Source organism: Plutella xylostella, chromosome 3 (genome assembly GCF_932276165.1).
Source record: "Plutella xylostella chromosome 3, ilPluXylo3.1, whole genome shotgun sequence".
NCBI lineage: Eukaryota > Metazoa > Arthropoda > Insecta > Lepidoptera > Plutellidae > Plutella > Plutella xylostella.
The window spans coordinates 1,944,852-1,964,375 of NC_063983.1; the positions used below are offsets into that span (position 1 = coordinate 1,944,852).

General features: G+C 38.4%; 3 protein-coding genes and 1 non-coding gene across 4 annotated transcripts in view; 2 read left to right on the plus strand and 2 right to left on the minus strand.

The window, feature by feature from the left end:
* Positions 1-4,061, plus strand: part of LOC119693441 (ski oncogene) — a 54,607-nt gene extending 50,546 nt beyond the window's left edge. Inside the window, exon 2 of the mRNA XM_038116859.2 lies at positions 609-4,061. Coding sequence (XP_037972787.2) covers positions 609-1,076 — 468 coding nt within the window. The 3' untranslated portion in view covers positions 1,077-4,061. The remainder of the gene's footprint in view (positions 1-608) is intronic.
* A 3,225-nt stretch (positions 4,062-7,286) lies between these two features.
* On the minus strand, positions 7,287-12,852 carry LOC105382506 (sterol carrier protein 2). The gene is made up of 3 exons (XM_011552399.3): positions 12,724-12,852; positions 11,398-12,602; positions 7,287-8,033 (listed from the first exon to the last, which is right to left on the minus strand). The coding sequence occupies exons 2-3, from the start codon at positions 12,502-12,504 to the stop codon at positions 7,536-7,538; spliced, it is 1,605 nt and encodes a 534-aa protein (XP_011550701.3). The 5' UTR covers positions 12,505-12,602; positions 12,724-12,852; the 3' UTR covers positions 7,287-7,535.
* Trnag-gcc lies at positions 10,574-10,644 on the minus strand. Its single transcript has one exon. It is a non-coding gene; the product is annotated as a tRNA-Gly (tRNA).
* Positions 12,853-13,519: 667 nt separating the features above from the next.
* Positions 13,520-16,709, plus strand: LOC105382507 (bromodomain-containing protein DDB_G0280777). Its single transcript, XM_038116860.2, has 3 exons — positions 13,520-13,704; positions 13,885-16,354; positions 16,446-16,709. The coding sequence occupies exons 1-3, from the start codon at positions 13,634-13,636 to the stop codon at positions 16,575-16,577; spliced, it is 2,673 nt and encodes an 890-aa protein (XP_037972788.2). The 5' UTR covers positions 13,520-13,633; the 3' UTR covers positions 16,578-16,709.
* Positions 16,710-19,524: the final 2,815 nt, after the last annotated feature.

Consider the following 19,524-nt stretch of genomic DNA (forward strand, 5'->3'; position numbering starts at 1 on the left):
CTCTCGCCGGCGCGTGTAAAGTCTCAGCCTCCTTTGAGAATTCTCTCTGTGTGTATGCGCCTTTATGTTGCAGCTTTTGAAGGATTGGCGGCTGCTGAATGTAGGCTTCGAGATAATTATGTATGTGTGTCGAAGCCGAGATTTTGTAGATGTTGAGCTGTATTCTGTTCACGTGCAGATGCAAGCTGAGAGGCGGGTTCGTACAAAGGAATCCTTTATTTGACGGAGTGAGATGAAATGTGGGTTTACGTTTGAAATTGTTTTTCTTTGACCTACATACCTGATAATGATAATTTACAGTTATTGCATCAAATTGATTAAATAGGTCTCCGAGAAATATTATTTGGTTCTAGCCATTTCATTTTAATGAACTGTGTGCTAAGTTAATTTAGATCTATAAACTCAAATTACCGCTTAGGTACATAACTGATTAATTTAATAATTTATTTTTTGAGAGATATCCCACCACTACATCGTCAATCATCAACATATCCACCGCCTATCACAGCCTCCAAAACAACCTTCCCCGAAGCCCAATCCACACACAAACCAAACCAGCCTTCCTTCGCAACAAACTTGAACTAACCAGTCCCTTCTCTCAATTCCAGGTGGTAGAAACCGTGGTCTGCAAGCCCGAGCCGGCCGACTCGCCGCCCAAGAAGTCTCGCGGCGAGGAGTACGGCTACGCGGTCTACCTCGACCCCTTCGCGCAGCTGCAGTACCGGGCGCTCTCCGCCTTCAGACCCTGGGGCAAGCGGGAGCCCGCGCTTCAACACCCCGAGAGAGTCGTCAGAGTGGTGGACTGCGCACGGTTCCACCAGGACTTCCAGCCCAATGTTGCCCTAAAACCGCTAACCCCGCCGGTTGATGACGTCACGTCGTCTACCTCCCCCCCGCCTAGTGATCTGGCGGCGAGGCTGCTAGATGCGGAGGCTAGGCTGGCGGAGAGGGCCAGAAGGTTGGATGAACGCGAGGCGGAGCTGATGCGGCGGGAAGCGAGGCTCGAGGAGCGTGAGGCGCAGCTCGCGAGGATCGAGAGGCCGCTGAAGCAGGAGGTGGAGACGCCGCCGTGTTGACCGCCCCCCGCGCCCGCGCAGCCCCCGCCTGGATGTCGCTCCGAGTGACGAAACATGTGATGATTTACGTGAACTCTGAAAACTTTGTCGGACAGTTTCGAGTCGTGTCTATGTGCAAAGACCCAGTCGGATACATTACAGTTTTAAAACAAATAGACATAATCATAGCAAGTACAGTTTTACGAATGTAATTTTTAGTTTTTGTACACGATGTTACTTATTATACAATGATGCAGTGTTTTCTCTGAGTCTGTTTGTCCGCGTGCCATGATGCAGGCTTGTGCCTTGCATTCCCCTAACCTCGAACTTTGCTTTTATCGATTCATAATTATCAAAATACTCACGTTTTTATTATAAAATAGTTTTACTGTCGCTAAAACCATAAGCATAATTTATACAGGGTTATTTTTAGATTACGTATCTTCCATAGAAGCATTATTATTATGATTTGTTTGAAATAGTTAAGGTTGATTGTCTATTCGCCCGCACACTCACTGATGTCTTGTGATTATACATTTACATAACTACATAATAATAAACAATAGTGATGATACTAATTTATTTAGAATACGATGAAAAAGTACACACCCTGCTGAGGCATTAGTGAGATGTTTTTAATTTACTCTTTAAGACACATTTTTGTTTATAACAATACATAATATAAGCTAAATAACTCTGTATAAACCTCAAACCATACCAAAAATAGTTCACATAAAATCATAATAAAAGTACTTAAGGAAGTCTGTATTTAAATCGATGTAAAAATATTTTTGAGTCCCATTCTGTTGTACGATTTTCTTTCATTTATAATTTTGCAATCATTATTGTTTATCAGTCATATCAAAAACTTCTGAAATCTACGTACACTAATATCCGTTTTCATATGTATTTAAAAAAACTTACAGAACATACAAGACATGTACTTACCGAAATTTCAAACACTCATATGGTTTGAATTTCTGTATGTTTCTAAAAAAAGATTATTGGGTTTTTGTTGTTATAAATGTACCTAGTATTCATAATATTTACATCATATTAATCTGTAGGTTCTACATAGGTGTACACCGACAAAATTTTAACAGGGAGCTCTCCCACATACTACCTCATTGTATATAATAAAAATATTTGGCTAATCTAAAATTATAAGAACTGTCTAAAAAGCAGGTTTCGTTTAGATTTATTAAGGGATTCTTGTTTGAAATGTCTTCTTCGGAGCAATAATATTATAATGGTGAAATGTCACTGCCTAAATTTTGTGTCTGATTTCTTGAACATTACTTGGGCCTTAATTGGTAGTTAAGTATTATAGAGCCCTGTTGAATAACACGAAATGCTCAATAGAAAGAACGATACTTGTATGTAATCATCACAATGTGACATAATTTATATATAAGTCATATGTACGTATATATTTTATGTAAGTTAAACACTTCAGTAGACGGTACTTTGTTGATATTTTTTATATTTTGTGGCATTTTCTACTGGTTTACATAGTGATAACTAATACATAAGGGCAGCTAAATGCTATCGAGAGAAACCTCTCTCGATCTATATGTTTGTATCACAAATATATAACAAGCTGTTGCCATCGGCATTGCCAGTAACTGTGCATTTTCGTAGTGCTATATTTGGACTGAGAACCTGAATATCTAGATCTTAGACAAATCTAGATATACTGTATCTATGACACTGATATTATGTATATTTATTGGTAAAACTTATGTACCAACTTTTATTTGTTGATGTATTACTTATAAATATACTTTTCATTATGGTAGTGAGAACTGAGCAGTACGCTTTTTCAACTATTTCAATTCTAAAAAGATTGTGAAATGAAAATAATAATTTTTACTTACCACTTAAAATGCAATAATACCCAGTTATCGTTGAACCCAGGCTATATGAAACAGAAGAAAGGTCTTCTTGATCTGACTATTGTATCGTAGTGTTGCTACTCAACCACTGTTCTTATTGCGTCGCGATAGAGTGGTGGTTCGAGTGGCAACTCTGCGGTACGACCGCAATCGTCTGTAAAAGAGCTGATATATTCGTATATACATTTTAATTATTTCTTGAAACACTCCTTGTGAGTTTATTGGTTTGTAAAATTATGTATAACATAAAAACCCACATCAAAAATTTTGTAATGTTTGCGAAAGAAATAGATGTATAATACCTTAACAACCAGGGTTGTGTATTCTTTCTACTAGAGATTTATAAAATGTCTTTGTATTTTCTTAGCGCCTTAAAATTTTAAAACGTAGAAGTTGATTTGGAAGTTTGAATATTACGTATAAGTTATAATTTTGGCGAAGAAGCTCAAATCTCAGGGACATGATGAGTAATTTCGTTAGTGTCATTAAATGAGTGCTGTTAAATTGTAATTGTTATTAAGCTACCTTTTTGGTTTTAGCATATATATCTAAGTATATATAATTATATATAGTTTGTTCGTATCTCTAGTCAGAGACTTTTTGAGGACATAAATTACCATTACTTATTATTAATATATTACCATATGCGAATGTAATAACTTATTTGGTTTAATAAGTAATAGTGTAAGTTAGAAATGACTGTACGTCAATATATTATACAAGATTAGCTATAGGTATACTAAATAGGTACCTATGTGTAGTCTATGGAACTTTTCTATCAATACAAGTAATTGTAAAAAGTATGTATTTTGGTGCTATCATAATTTGGCTTGGCTGAATAGTTTTTAATTGTATATAGTATTTTTTTATTTATTGGCATCGTCGTATTTGGATTTAAAATTATACTTTGTATATTGTACGCAATAAGTAGGGAAAGATTGGACTGGCTAAGCCATGTCACAAGACTTAAAATTTCAAAGTCGCTTTAATACTTAAAGTAGTTAGTGAATCAGCAGACATTTCTCTAAACATTAGGTATATTGATGTCGATTCTAAAAGCACAAATTAGAATTATAGTGCTCTCAAAACTTAAAGTTTTTGCCAGTTAAATGAGATTTACTGATACACTCATACAGAGGCGAATTTTAAACAAAGAATGTAAGGTTTTGACAGCATTAAAATAAGCATTTGGGACTTAAGAATCGATCGGTATAATTTTTTCAGTTAACTTTACGATTATCGAGTGAGAAAAATAATTGATTGGTAAGAAGTAGAATATGTCTGCTGCTTGACCTTGCGTAGTTTATGTATTGAGAGAAAAGTTTCACCCTAGTGCACCCCTTTCACTGTTTAGTTTTTAAATTAAATTTAAATGGTGCTAATTATTTGTATTTTGTTCAAAGTTGTTTATTTACCTCATCGGTATTAAATTTTTCGTGCTAAGCGCGCAATAAAGACAATTTGCTAAGTCGATTTTGTTTTGCAATGATTGCATTTTTTTAAAGAATAGTAGATATATGATAAATCTATTTATGTAAATTGTTTATGTATATGTTTATACTTAGCAGTGAGAGGGTTTTTATTCAGTAATAAAATGTAAATAAACATAGGTTAGTCGTACGAAGACGAAGTGTTTTGCCAGGCTGTTGTTATACCTGAGAATTAAATTATTTGATGCTCAAAAAAGTTTTTTTTTATTTCTTCAACATTTTTGAAAAATCCTTTATTGCTGCCACAACCCGTAATAACACCAATTAGTTAATAATTAATTTATTGGGCATCAAATAATATGTTGGGTTGTACTCAATCTGTGATCTCAACTCGTCGTGATTAAATAATGATGACATTAAAATGTCGAATACGTTAAAAAGTCACAACGTCATTGTTTACTTATATTAATTCTTATTAAGTGGGGATATTTCGATACAAAATAATAATAGAGATTTTTGTAGTAAGTATGTGGCTGCATTCTAATGGTACTGATAAGATATTCGCAGTGGATCAGTCTGAAAGTTTAGACTTTGAATCAAAACTTATGAATATATTTACATTATAACAAATATCTATAACTACACCAATTATCTTCCAATCGATGTCTTCTCTTTAACTTTATTATGTTGGATTTCGAACGAAAAGTATTCTTGCCCAAGCAATTAAAACAAATTAATGTTTCACCATTCTGTGTATTTGAATACGGCACCACTAGATGGCGACACTCTCGCCCGCGAGAAAATTTACTTGTATTGGTACAGTCAGCTTCATTGCTTGTAAAGAAATTATTGTACACTTTTTAACCGTGTCAAAAATTATACTGATATATTTTGACACAAGGTGAAAAGTGTAACATACTTTTAGGGAGCTAGAACACTGTACTCACAATGAGTGCTACACACAAAACATAATTGAGAAAATAACAGATTTAAGCATATAATATTGTAAAGTATGTAAAGTACCTGATAGTTTAGACGTGTAAGTTGATAAATAAATAATAATGTTATGTTATGCACACTCGTGTGACTTATTGGCGTGTTTCCGAGTTTGTTTACATGAAGGAAAGCTTTTAAGTGCGTTGTGGAGCAATAAAATGAAAGATTTTCAAAATATGCGTTTCATTTTTCACCTTAGATATGTAAATTCGTGGAAATATCGCCAAAATGGCGTTAGATTTGAATCCGTCGCAGGGCAGACGGCGCAAAGGGCGACCTGCAATAACTTGGAGGAGATCCATTCTCAGCGACCTCAATGTGGTCGGAATCTCCTGGGACGAAGCCAAAGAAAGAGCCCAGGACAGGGACGTCTGGGGAAGAACTGTGGAGGCCCTATGCTCCTCGTGGAGTTAGAGGAATTAATCATCATCAGGTAAATTCATGGTTGGTGAACCATGAATTTACCTGATGATGATTAACGTAATAAATTGTGAGTGGTGACTCACAAGCTATTTGGTGTTTAAAGTGCTGGTACCAGTTATTATTCTGTGGTACTGGTGGTAACTAGTATTTCTTCAGCATTATTTTTTCAAAAAATTATCATCAATTTAGTTTCTTGACATTTTATCATTTTAACGCCATCTATTTTCATATCATTTTATCGGCTTTCATGCGCTACTTAAACTGCAAAAGACTGAGGGGCTATCCATAGTGTACCTACCTCTGAAGTAGATGGACAGATTTCAATGCAGTGGGTGACATAGTGACTCTTATGTATGACCTTATCGTTAGAGGAGTAGAATTTTTGAGTTCCTTCTAAAACTATACATACCTTGTTTCACGGGGAATAGAAAAACATCTGACAGAACCCTTATTACATTCGAATGAGGGTAGTTTTTGTTTGTATCAGATGTTTTTCCCAGTGAAATGGAATGTACCTATGTATTGTATCTATACTTACATTTATCTACTGTAGATAAAGAATAAAATGCGTCACAGTTATCTTGTTAGTTGTTCCTACCGATACAGTTATCGAAATCTTATAAGTACTTACCTATTCCACGGAATTGTATTCTTTACCATTCTGTATAATCATGATGAGGGTCCGTTTTAAAGTAGGTAGTAGTACTAGTCTTCCTAATCATTTATGCTGATGCCGAAACTCAGCGTAGAATAATTACCTACCACTTCTCTAAGTAGGTACCTACCTATACGTCCTATAACCAATGGGACATGAGATTTCTGGAGTGGAGGCCACAAATAAACCACAAAAGTTTATAATGACGAGTTGAGTCACTATACGTTGGGTGTACTGTACACCTGTATTAGCGTGTAGAAAATGAATCAACTTCTGCAATATTTATATTATTTATGGCTACTCTAAACCATGTCAACTATGTTTTGTGTACTTACCTAACAAATAGGCGATAATGCCACCTACACTTTAGAAAGATTGAGTAATGTGTGGCTAAATAAAGAAAATACTTATCATTATCAGCTGTCTTCTATAAATGACAGCAGTCACACATAATGAAGACCTCTGCCCTTGCCTCGGCAAAAGCAACGAGACAATGGAGCTATTAACATTTTAATTACTTACCTACGATTCTTTCACAGATTTTCAAGGTTTATTCGTAAATCGTAACTGCATTTTATTGCAGCTAAAAATATTCCTGTACTATTTTAGGATTAATCTGTGTCTGGTTTTACAATTTTCTTACGTAAGTAACTAAAAAATAATCTTTAAGTGCTGCTAGTTGAATTAACTTAAAAAATATGTAGACAAGGTGCGTCATAGAAAGACGACGTTAACAATAGGATGTGTAACCTACCTACCAAGTATAGTCTCATAATTCATATCTATATTTACCTACAACATAGGATGTCTCATTTAAACAGAAAGCTTTTATATATAAAAATCATTTATTAACAAACATAAATGTCATCTGGAATGAATACAGGCACATGCGTTACATGATTTACAAAGAATCTCTATAATCTATATTTTTATTTACAAAATATAAACCTGATTGCACATAGAACCGACAGCAGCATTTAATACAACCAGTGTTCTTAGTTCTTAGACCCTTCCCCTCCCTTACCCATAAGAGAATATTTATAACCTAAAAACCCGGTTTGATCCGGTTCGCTCCGGTTGCTTACAGTTTGGAGCGGATGGCGTCGATACGGCCAGCGGCCTGGCGCTGTAGGTCCGTCAGCTTCATGGCCAGCCCCATGTTGCCCTGGATCTTGATCTTGCCCTGGAAGAACGCCTTCTGAGGGTTCAGCTTCCCAGAGATCAGGTCAACCACATCTTCATCATTGATCGTGAAGGTAACGTCGGGTTTGTCCTTGCCGTCGTACTGGACTTTTCCTTTGCCCTCCTTGGCGTTAATAACCCAGTATCCCTCAGCCCCGTTGGGTCCGTTCCTGACCTTGAAGCCGTAGATGCCTCGGACCTTTTCGATGAGTTTCTCCTCATCATTCTGCATGGCTTCCTCGAGGATCTTCATGTACTTGTAGACCTTGAACTCCTCAGGGTTTCCGGCGGCCGTGGGGTTGGCGCCGGCGGTGGGGAATCCCTTGCGGTACATGGTGATGACGACTGCTCCGCCGAGACCCAGGTTGTGTTGTAAGGCGAGACGGGCTCTGGGCACCTGAGGGGTAAAGGGTTGAGGGTTAAAATTGGGTTACGGTTAAATTGGGTGGTTGCCTGAAGGGGTAATGGTTGAGAGTTAAAGTAGGGTTGAGTGATAAAGAGTGGTGGTTGTGAGGAATTCTTGTAAAGGTGTGTGACTGTATGTGTTACGTTACTTGGACCAAGGTTCAGTGGGTATTATAGTGAGAAGTCGAGCAGCAAGTGATTTAATTTGTGGTTCAGATATTACTTATTCTATGTTATATTTTTCCGTCATCGGACGTAAGACAGGGCCTCTAATAATCATAAAATTATTAGATCGAGTGTAGATTTATACATAGAATATACTTTTGTTCCAAATTTAAATAACGTTTATATTAGCATGTTTCATACACAAATGTACTAAGATTTGGTAGAAATAGTACGGTAATGTTTATGATGATTCATGATATACGTACACTATGCATAATACATAAAACACTTACCCCCTTATTCATAGAGAAGTTACAAAACGTTTTAACTGATAAACTGTTTTGTCCCTCTCTGTCAAAGAACAAATTGTTCTTTGTTGGAGAGGGACAAAACAGTTTATTAGTTAAAACGTTTTGTAACTTCTCTATGAATAAGGGGGTTAGTTTATAATCATTATTGCCTAATTAGTGATTCGCCCAGCAACAAACAACGATTATACCTACAATGAACATTCACTTTTATGAATACAACAGGAATATTGACATAGTGGAATTACGAAGAAAGCAGAAATGAAGAAAGTGGAAAAACTTTTATCAGTGTACGATCCCGAAATATAAATCTTAGACAAAAGTAGATACACCCCTGGGAAAGAGCCACCATGACCGAGTGACCTATTCCTTATATTTCCAGCGCACCATGGGGAGACACCAACCCGCACTAGGCTAGATTATTACCCGTATTAGATAGCGTGGTGGACTAGGCCTAAAACCCTCCCTTCATTTGAAGGAGACCCGTGCCCCAGCAGTGGGGGAAGTGATGGGTCGTGATTACTCGTGATGATGACCCTGGGCAGTCAGCCATTGGCGCTATTCTGTCCAATGTGTGCTAAGTGTGGTCAATCCTTTTGCCTCACGTTGACAGGCTGTAGTCTAGCTTTAGTGTTTGTTACCCAAACGATAAGAACTACTTGTTAATAGGTAGGTTACATTAATGTTTATATTATTTGAAAACTTATGAGGGGATATCCATGCTACAAATAGATCAATCAAGATTACTGTCATGGATTAAGAGAAAAAGCTGATGAATTTAATCTACTTCTAATATCTAATATGTACTTTATAATAAACAATTGTATCAACAATAAAATTTAAATACCTACAAAATTCAGTCGGTAAACTATATTTTTCATTCCAGAGATCACTATGTCTTTGACAACATTCATACATATTTTATTGAACTCCATAGATAGGTTAAAAGTTCAATAGGTATCTACAACCAAATTTCACGAAATAACTCCCTACGGTACCTATCTATTGTTTTAAAGCTAGAAAGATGTTGAGCGTACATTATGTCTGTGTATGTCATTTCATAATGGGTACGATTATGTTCGTGTGAGGCAAGGTCCATGGCCATGGGTCATTTGGATCGTATGTTTGAAGAGCGTTGAGTGTTGATTACATTTGATAGATATTTTATACTCTATTAGATTTTAAAGCACCTACCAACAATCTGATTTGAATTCATTGAACAATACTGTACAAGGGCAATTATTATTTACCCAACAGAGGAATAACTACCTGCATTGTATTTCAATGATTTATCCATTCAAAGCTTCTGACCAAAACACTAAATAATATCAAATGGAAAATACCCAGTCACATAACTTTATAATACGTCGTAAATATATAATTTAATTAAATAAATATAATAAACTTACTGATGAAACAGTGCTCGCGTGTTAGTCGATATAACAAATGAAGTAATCACTATCACAGAATTAACGACACGATTAAACAATAATCCATGTGTATCTCATAATTTTATAGATAACTTTTAATACTATAATTAGGTTGTATCCGCGTCTTTGCTATTAAATAGACGTGTATAGCAATAAGTTATTACGGGCAGACTGACCATAGACTATGAAGGAAAAGATGGACTGACAAAATCTAAACTATGTCACAACTGCTTTCGGCGACATAGAAAACTTTATTTTAATACAGAGAAGGACGGTCTAAAATTGATCGCCGCAAAGTTACGAGTTACAACATACAGTTTTTGCTTGTTTTTTTTAACGGTAACGTAATGTTCACAAACGTATGTTAAGTTAGCCGGCATCGAGTTTTGTGCTCGCTAGGTATTTCGAAGTTATTTATAAATCCAATCGGCACGGGTAAAAACTAGTAGTTTAATAAAAACATGATAGGTTTGATTAGAAGGCTGAAGTCCGCCTTTTCAGAACATACGCTCCCGCAAGTAGTCTATTTATTAAGTTAGAGACTGCATAATAAGTTTACGTTTTTATTAGGTCTGGATATAAATATTCTAAATTAAAAACAATAGTAAATAAAAATAAAAAAAGGAAGATGCATCGGCCGGGAATCGAACCCGGGCCGCCCGCGTGGCAGGCGAGCATTCTACCACTGAACCACCGATGCTGATGATTACATGTGTGAAATAATAGATCGAGTGGAACGAGCCGAATCTGCATGCAGAGTGCGTTTATACACCATTCGAGTATATAGTGGTTGGTGTAGCAAGTAGCAGAGTAGAGTCGCCACCTAGCAGTAATCGCGCTGTACTAGTTCCTCGCCATACAAAATTGCGTCAATTTTCACTGCTCGATCTTTTAAGAAAATCCTACACTAGGGCCCTACGCTTTGAACAAAATAATCGAATCAAACCACTGAGTGTGATGAGTGTGGAGTTGAGTACTAAGTCAATGGCCGACATATTGTATTGCATGACCTTTGACCAAGAAACAGAACAAGTTCTGTTGGCGCTTCACAACACCATTTTAGATAACAAATATGATTGTTGCGTCATAAATGTAATTGAGTGTAGCAGGTGTTTATAACATATTTTTAATTTATTTACAAGGGCCCATTTATGATATCTTGTGCAAATTAGAATCTCATCTGTCACCTTTATATGTGCGATAATGATAATAACAAATAGATAGATGAAAATATTATCAGCTTCAGGATATGGGTGGTATGTGAAGCTGATAAACAAAGCCTGTTATGCATTTATGGTCACAATAACCTTATCTACTGAGTTACTCACTTAATTTATGCTTTTCAGGACAGCACAATAAAACTGTAACCTTTACACCTTTGGACAGAACAGTACTGAGACAAACAATAGTGCACCCATATATCCCATTAGCCAGAATCAAATAAGATACCAACCTGTCTGGGCCCGGCTTCCCCTCGAAGCTGCCACACAAGCTCGGCACACTGGGCCAGCCCAGTCGCTCCCAGTGGGTGTCCCTTAGCAATCAGCCCCCCACTTGGGTTCACCACCACGCGCCCACCATACGTGTTGTCTCCGGCGTCAATGAACTTGCCAGCTTCTCCCTCCCCGCAGAGCCCCAGCCCTTCATAGGTTATCAACTCATTCGCAGCAAAACAATCGTGCAGCTCCACCACATCAATCTGTTTAGGACTAACACCAGTCTTCTGGTATAACTTCTTGGCGGCCAGCGCAGTCATGTCATAACCGGCTACCTTCATCAGACTGTTCTCTGTGAAGACTGCCTCGGTGTCGGTGGCCATCTCCATACCAATAATCTCCACTGCCTTGTTCTGCAGACCATACCGGATGACGGCTTCCTCGGACATGATCACAGCAGCACCTGCACCGTCACTGGTAGGACAGCACTCAAGCTTGGTGAGAGGGCCGTACACTTTCCTAGATTGCAAAACTTCCTCAACTGTGTATTCTCTCTTGCCTTGCGAGCGAGGGTTCTTAGCACCATGGCGGTGGTTCTTGGCTGCAATTTTGGCTAGGTGAAGTTCAGTGGTGCCATACTTCTTCATGTGTTCCATGGCGGCGTTGCCGAAGTACTGCGCGGTCATGGGCGAGCCGGTCAGGTCGGCGAGCTCAGCCATCTTCAGGGTGTGTCGGTCGAGCGGGTTGGTGCGGTCCGTGTAGGCGCCGCCGCCCAGCGCGCCGGGCGCCATCTTCTCGAAGCCCACGGCCAGCGCGACATCTATAGCTCCGCCTTCTACCAGCTGCTTAGCGAGGAACAGGGCGTTGGAGCCGGTGGAGCAGTTGTTGTTCACGTTGTAGATGGGGATGCCGGTCATGCCGAGCTGGTACAGCACGCGCTGGCCGCACGTCGAGTCCCCGTACACGTAGCCGCAGAAGGCCTGCTGCACGGCGGCGTAGGGCACGCCCGCGTCCGCCAGCGCCGCCTCCGCCGCCTCTTTCCCCAACTCGGGGTAGTCCCCGCCAGTACCCGCCTTGACGAACTTCGTCATGCCCACGCCGACCACGTAAACTTTTCTAGGCATTTTGAAAATTATTTACCTCTTGAACTGAAGCGGAGAGTACACCTTCGAGCTGCGAGTGCGACGCAGTACTGAGTTCGGTGACAGCGGCCGAGATCCAACTTTAACAAAGAAAATAAACTTTATCACTGAATGGCACCGACTTATCAAAAAGTATTATTGATGTGGATGACAAGCAAAATAAGATAAAGCGTTGGCGCTACTAGTGAGAATTCTACGAACTTTGGAGTTACGGAAATTGGAATTTGATCTTTCCTTTCCCTTTTTGTTCCAGTTTGGAGTTAATATGAGTGACGTTCAGAAACTAAATTTGAAAATTTATCATCCGATTATCCATGAACTTACTCCAACATACTAAGTATTAGTTAAATATTATTCTGATTTCAGGTAAAACAACGAGATAGTATTAAACAGCTATGTATACTACGTAATAGGAACCAATTTAAGAAATAAATTTATATAGATTGAATATAAAACGTCTATTATAGGTATTTAAACAGCTTCGGTTTTCGGAAGATCATTATGTCATATGTCAACTTGACGTTTATTCTGATTGGTTTAAAAATAGCATAGACAAAGAATACCGTTTTTATTTGATATCTCAGAATAATAATGGTATCCCATTTCGTACTTCCTTGGTTTTGATTTTCGTTTTCAGAAAGGGCCACACACACACTAGAGATCACCGAGATTATTTATTCTCAGTCCACTCTTGTCTCTCTCATATTTAACATCCCTTCTATATTTACAGCTTCTCCTTTTCATGTAGTAGCTAAAGCAGGGGTACAGTGGTAATGGTTAGTTTTTCTACCGTAGCCGTAGTGCAACCTATCTCCTACCCATCTATTGAAGTGCCGTTTGGCCGTGCGTGCTTACTGCCCAGGGCGTTTCTGAATCATTAGTCTTTAGTTTTTTCACGCCAAGGAGGATCCAACCTTTTTGATATCAATCCTTTTTGCCTCATACGCCATCTCAAATTCAAAAACCGAATCGATCATCAATCCCATTATCAGTCAGGTTTGTTGTTTCTTGGTGTCTTGGCCGACATGATTTTTCTAAATTAATTCAGTGTTTAGAGAAAATATTGAGTTTTTTGGTGCTATCGACTTTATTTTAAATTTTATGTAACGTGATGTCTTTAGATAAGCAAGTTATACTAAATGAACTTGGAAGTGTTATGAATAAATTACAAAGTGCTGACTGGTAATTGATTTACTATTTATTAGTGGGGTAGGATAAGGGAAGTTGAGGGCAGCGCTTCTTAATATATCTCAGCCATAGACCTCTCAACCGTTCTTAGCTGATTATAACGATACTATAAACTGTAAAGTTACACTTGCTAACCGTAATCTGACTGAACCCTTTGCTTTCTGTTATTCACAGTGGGTGTATGGGAAAATTATTTTCAAATTCAAACGGAATAAAGCAATCGACAATGAATGGTCATTGTAACATGGGGTGTAATGGCATGATGGGAGCGCAACCAATGATGAACAATAATCCCATGATGTGCAATAACTCTATGATGGGCCATAATCCTGCGATGGCTAACGCCGCTATGATGGGCCAGAATCCCACGATGGGCAATCATCCTATGGCAGGCAATAATCACATGATGGGTGGTCAACCAATGATGGGAAGTCCTCTGCCCACTTGTGGTGGCTGCAGGCGAGGTATTTGCGCCGGTCATGGCAATACGGCATGTCCTGGAGGTCAAAATATGGCTATGCAGTACAAAATGGCTAGCAATGCTCCCAAGACGTATGCTGAAACTTATAACTACCTCAAAGAAAATCTAATGCAGCCTGTTGTCCAGGAGGTCTATGAAGATTTGAAGTCGATTACACCCGAAAATACTATAGGTAACAACCCCATGGCAGCTACCATGGGCTTGGTGGCTGGTGGCCCAAAAACAGGTAATGCTCAAAGCATGGGTGGAATGGCCAACCAAGTGGCCAATAGTGGACAAAACCACATGATGATGGACCAATCAAGTAGAAAGAACGGCTTTGGTATGCACCAATCAGGACAAGGTGATATGGGAATGGCAGCCAATCACCAGCAGTCCTTTAATAACGCTAACAGTATGGGATCTGAATATGCTCAGTATCAAATGCAAACAAATGGGGGTTTCCATAATCACCAGAATATGGGTCAAACGGGTGGAATGGGGCCCCAAATATCAGAAATGATGGGTAACTTTACATCTCCCCCAGGGAAACCAGAAAGAACTGTTCCATCAAATGCTCCAATGCATGCCACTCCAAGCGGTCATCCTCAAAAACCTCAACAGGTGCATTATAATTTACAAAACATGAGTCAAAGTATTCCACAAGTACCAGGGCAAGTCATGAACCAGCCAATGCCTACACAACAAGCCCATAGGAATATTATGCCTGCTGTTCCTGCCCAACATCAGTCGTATGGTCAACATGCGCAAGGAATGGCTAAATTCAAAGAAATGTTTCCTGCTGTCATGACAGAAAATTTGGGCTTTGATCCAATGAGTATTGCCATTCAGATGAACCCAGCTAATCGTCCTAAATCGGCGATGGATACGATGAAAAACGTAACAATGGCACAGCCAGACAATAGAGCTGTTGGGTTGCAAGGACAATCAAATCTACAGAATTTATCCCAAGTCCAACCACTGCAACCTATGTCTCCGGTTCAGCAGGAAGTGGTCCAACTACAAGCAACACAGGGGCAGATGCAATTACCTCAATCTCAACAGCCCAATCCACAAACTCCTCATCAAATACCTCCTTCACCGCAAACCAATGGTCAAGTTCCTGTATATCAGAGTAAGCAGCCACAACCGATCCAACAGCATCAACAGCCGAATCTGCAAATTCCTCATCAAATACCTCCTACACCGCAAACCAACGGTCAAGTTCCTGTATATCAGAGTCAGCAGCCACAACCGATCCAACAGCATCAACAGCCGAATCCGCAAATTCCTCATCAAATACCTCCTACACCGCAAACCAATGGCCAAGTTCCTGTATATCAGAGTCAGCAGCCACAACCAATCCAACAGCATCCACAAATTGAACAACAACAACAGCTTCAACAGCAACAACAACTGCAACAGCAACAACAACTGCAACAGCAACAACAACTGCAACATCAACAGCAACAGCAACAGCAACCGCAACAGCAACAGCAACAGCAACAGCAACAGCAACAGCAACAGCAACAGCAACAGCAACAGCAACAGCAACAACAACAACAACAACAACAACAACTTCAAAACCAACAGCAAATCCTGCAGCAGCAGGTCCAAATGCAGCCGAAACCTCAACAAGAACAAATCCCGATGGAGCGTATAATGCCTGTTGATAAATCAAGAAGTTTAAATTCTTCTTGGGATCGCAGTTATGGGAGAAGTATCACAGGGCAAGCAAGCTACAACACTCTGGGACAACCGGTCCAGCTGTGCCCCCCTACTGCATACCGTGGTGATGATCCAAGATTACCTCAGACCCTTTCACCCTCTGCACAATACGAACCTCGACGAGTTTTCTCAAAAGTCAAGAATACAACCAGCAAAACCTCTATAACTGGCAACAGAGCTGTCGCAGGCTCTCCAAGTAGAAATCAGCTTCAGCAAATATACCATCAGTATAAGGGATCCCATTCTAATACGCAGCAAAATATTTCCCATGGAAACAAAACCACGCATTCCGAGGGACAATTGGCTTATGCCGATCCTAATATGGCTGCAAATCCTAAGCTTGTACCCTTGGAAAGGGTAATTGGTGATGCGAGTCTTAACAATGGTGCTACGAAGCTAGAGCAGATAACTGAGCGAATTGGTGACACACCGGATCCGAATGAGCCAACTCAAAAGGTACTACCTACTTATATATTTTCATTGTTTGAAATGATTAAAATTGTGAAAGTGCAACATAAAATTTTAATTAATGTTTCTTTGCTTATAGCGATCATTAGCCCAAGGAAAGATCAGGAACGGCCTCCAAGATATGGTTTACACTTCGTACCCAAAAACGACTTCTTGGAGCTTCCACGGAGATAACGCCCCTCCGATGCGGTATCGTCGACGAGGATACTGAAAGTTTAATGAAAATTTTAATAATTTAAATTGTAATGTGTATTTAATTGTATGGGTAACTATTGAGTGTCAATCGTCCGTGTTTTTTAATCTAAACTAAATAAGTAAACAACGTTAATACTTTGAAAAGTTGAAAGTACTTATTTCATTTTTACCTAGGTACTTACCTACTGAAACAGAACCCGCGGTAACTACCACCATAAAATAGTACCACCCATCGGTCCATTGGAAATGATGGATAGGTACCACTGGAGCAATGGAGCTATAAGTACACACTAGAAAACTGCTGAAAAATCGGAGTCAGACCCGCACACCCGCACTATAATGCGGCAAGTTACTTGGCGACCCTCCTTGCGGGGTGAAAGAAGTGGCGGGGGCGAGGTAGCACGACATGCTACACACGTAGAAAAGTGTGCCCGGATTAATCTCGCGATAGCTTGTAACTATTTCTGACGTAAGTAAAATTTTATTCTATGAGTGTTCCCGTAAATGTCATATTTAGCTTAAAATTTATAGTTTGACAGCATTAAAATTTGGATGTTTACCTTCAGAATATCTACCAATTTGAATTTATTTATGTAAAAGTGTTTTATTTTATAAATCAATTTCCATGTCACTTTCATGTTCACTCTCTGTTTGAACTTGTTCATCGTCGTCGTCATCCTCATCTTCATCATCGTTTTCATTAACTTCAATTATAAATCTAAGACAAAAACCAATTTATGTTTAATTTACAATAAATTATAAATAAACAATAACATACTTGTCCAATACATCGTCAAATACTCATCAGATTAATAATATTCGTCTTAATTTTTTATGACATGGTCGTCACAATTTCTCCACTTTTTAGGCGAATAATTAGAGAAAAGCAACTCTAAGACTTTTATCTCTTTATCTAAGTTAGAGTCAATCGACGTTCTTGCGAGCTCGCCTTTCACGTACCGCCACACAAGTTCAATAGGATTTAATTCCGGGTGGTATGGGGGTAGGCGAAGCACGATATGACCATTTTCTTTCAAAATTTCATCAATTTTGTAATTTTTCTCTGTGTTTTGCTCATTAATTACTTTCATTTTTGGTTGCTTTCCTAGTAACAAGAACTGACAACTGACGCACTGTCATATGGACTCTTCGTCTTTGTTGTTTACTTTTTCGTATCTGACTGCGCAGTACCAACCTTTAGCCGCGTAGCATGACTGATCCGGTACGCTGTTCTACAAGAAGCCCCTATATTGAGACATTATACGATTTGTTGTTTTTAACGTTATTTTGTTGACGAATTATAGATACCTAATAATAATATAATGATAATATTAAAAAGGCCTCAACACTCATCCTAAGACTAATGGTCTCAGGATCAATGATCTCATGTGGGTCGCACTCAAATTATGACAGACCATATAAGACATGTGGCCGCCTCGGCTGCGCGGCCAGTCTGGCGAAAGACAGTCTGGAAAAAAATAAGTATGGAACGCGTACGAAAAATAATGGCGAGCACCGCTCACAGAGTACTTTTTTACGCTATCATAGACATCTTTGGCTTTTGTCATCTGTCAGTGTCAGTCAGTCAATCGTTTAGTTTGAAAAATAATTTTAAATCATAAATAAATTAAGATTTAACAGTTATTTATATATTATTATTACTGTGGATAAGTGCAGTGTTTGTGTGGAGGTACCTAACTATTAGTGTTGCTTGATATTATTGATAATAATTATGTTTTATAAAACTTGTGGAATATGTGGTTTAAGAGCCGCTAGCCGATCGTATAGATGGCCAAAAGAGAATTTTCATGGCCAAATTTCCACTGGATGAGGAAAGGTAAGCTACAATTAAAGGCTAAAGCATAGGATTTAGATTATTTATATGTATAAAAAAGTTAAAGTCTAATAAAATAACTGGAGGGTCAGCACAACCAACAATAGTGCATGAATGTTTTTTTTATCAATATCGATATTTTTATTTATCATTAGTACGCACTAGGGCATGCAATACCGCAATACCGGTATTCGTAATACCGGGATCCCGTACAAAATTCCCGCTTTTTTCAATACCGGTATTGAAAGTTAATACCGGTATTGAAGTAATACCGGAATCGGACTTTTTTAGGCTATAAATAAAGCGATTAAGATTTAGTTAGCCTTGTGTGTGTATATACTGTGAAAGCGCACTTGTTCCCAACCGTTTAATGCAGTTTTCGGCTGCTAGAAATCTACTGTTGACCATGCGTAAACCGGCACCGGATGTAAAAAAATAGTTTATTCTAAAATTTAAACTCTAAAACTGATTTGTCGTAAAAATCTACAACAAAATACAGAATATGATTGCATTTTCTTGTTTTATTTTGATGTATACGACCTTTAAACACAGTATATGCCATTTATTACAAGGAAGTCTAATACCGGTATTAATACCGGGATCCCGGTATTGAGTTGTAATACCGGAACTCAATACCGGTATTGAAAATTGTTCCGGTATTGCATGCCCTAGTACGCACAGCTCATCAATCAGAACAACTTTTGTCTACTAGTTTTGGAAATTAGCGAAAATCAAATTCGGATCTCCATACAAAAATTACCAGTGACTTTTATTATACCTACTTAAATAATATTTAATTGTTTAATAATAATTATAAAAATGTTGTTTGCAGATGTAAACAGTGGGTTAAGATGACCGGTAAGGAGGATCTGGTTTATGTGCCTCTGCCTATTGAAAAGCTACATTAACTTAAACGAATTTGTGGCAATCATTTTCTACCACAACATTTTAAGAACACAATTGAAAAAAAAAACAATTCCATGTGTGGGACTTACTGCAGACACTTTATTTTATAATAAATAAATATAATTATATTTTTCCACTTTTATTTTATTTCAACATTATATCATAGCACTTACGTCAACGGAAAATCTCGAGTTTATTTTATGGATTATATTTTTGTGTTCAA

Bases quoted from the DNA above. Each gene is read 5' to 3' on its own strand.
- LOC105382507 (XM_038116860.2), top strand. From the start codon at position 13,634: ATGTCTTTAGATAAGCAAGTTATACTAAATGAACTTGGAAGTGTTATG. The intron at 13,705-13,884 runs GTAATTGATTTA...TGTTATTCACAG, and splicing joins AAATTACAAAGTGCTGACTG to TGGGTGTATGGGAAAATTAT. The intron at 16,355-16,445 runs GTACTACCTACT...CTTTGCTTATAG, and splicing joins CGAATGAGCCAACTCAAAAG to CGATCATTAGCCCAAGGAAA.
- LOC105382506 (XM_011552399.3), bottom strand. From the start codon at position 12,504: ATGCCTAGAAAAGTTTACGTGGTCGGCGTGGGCATGACGAAGTTCGTC. The intron at 8,034-11,397 runs GTTGGTATCTTA...TTTACCCCTCAG, and splicing joins GGGAAGCCGGGCCCAGACAG to GTGCCCAGAGCCCGTCTCGC.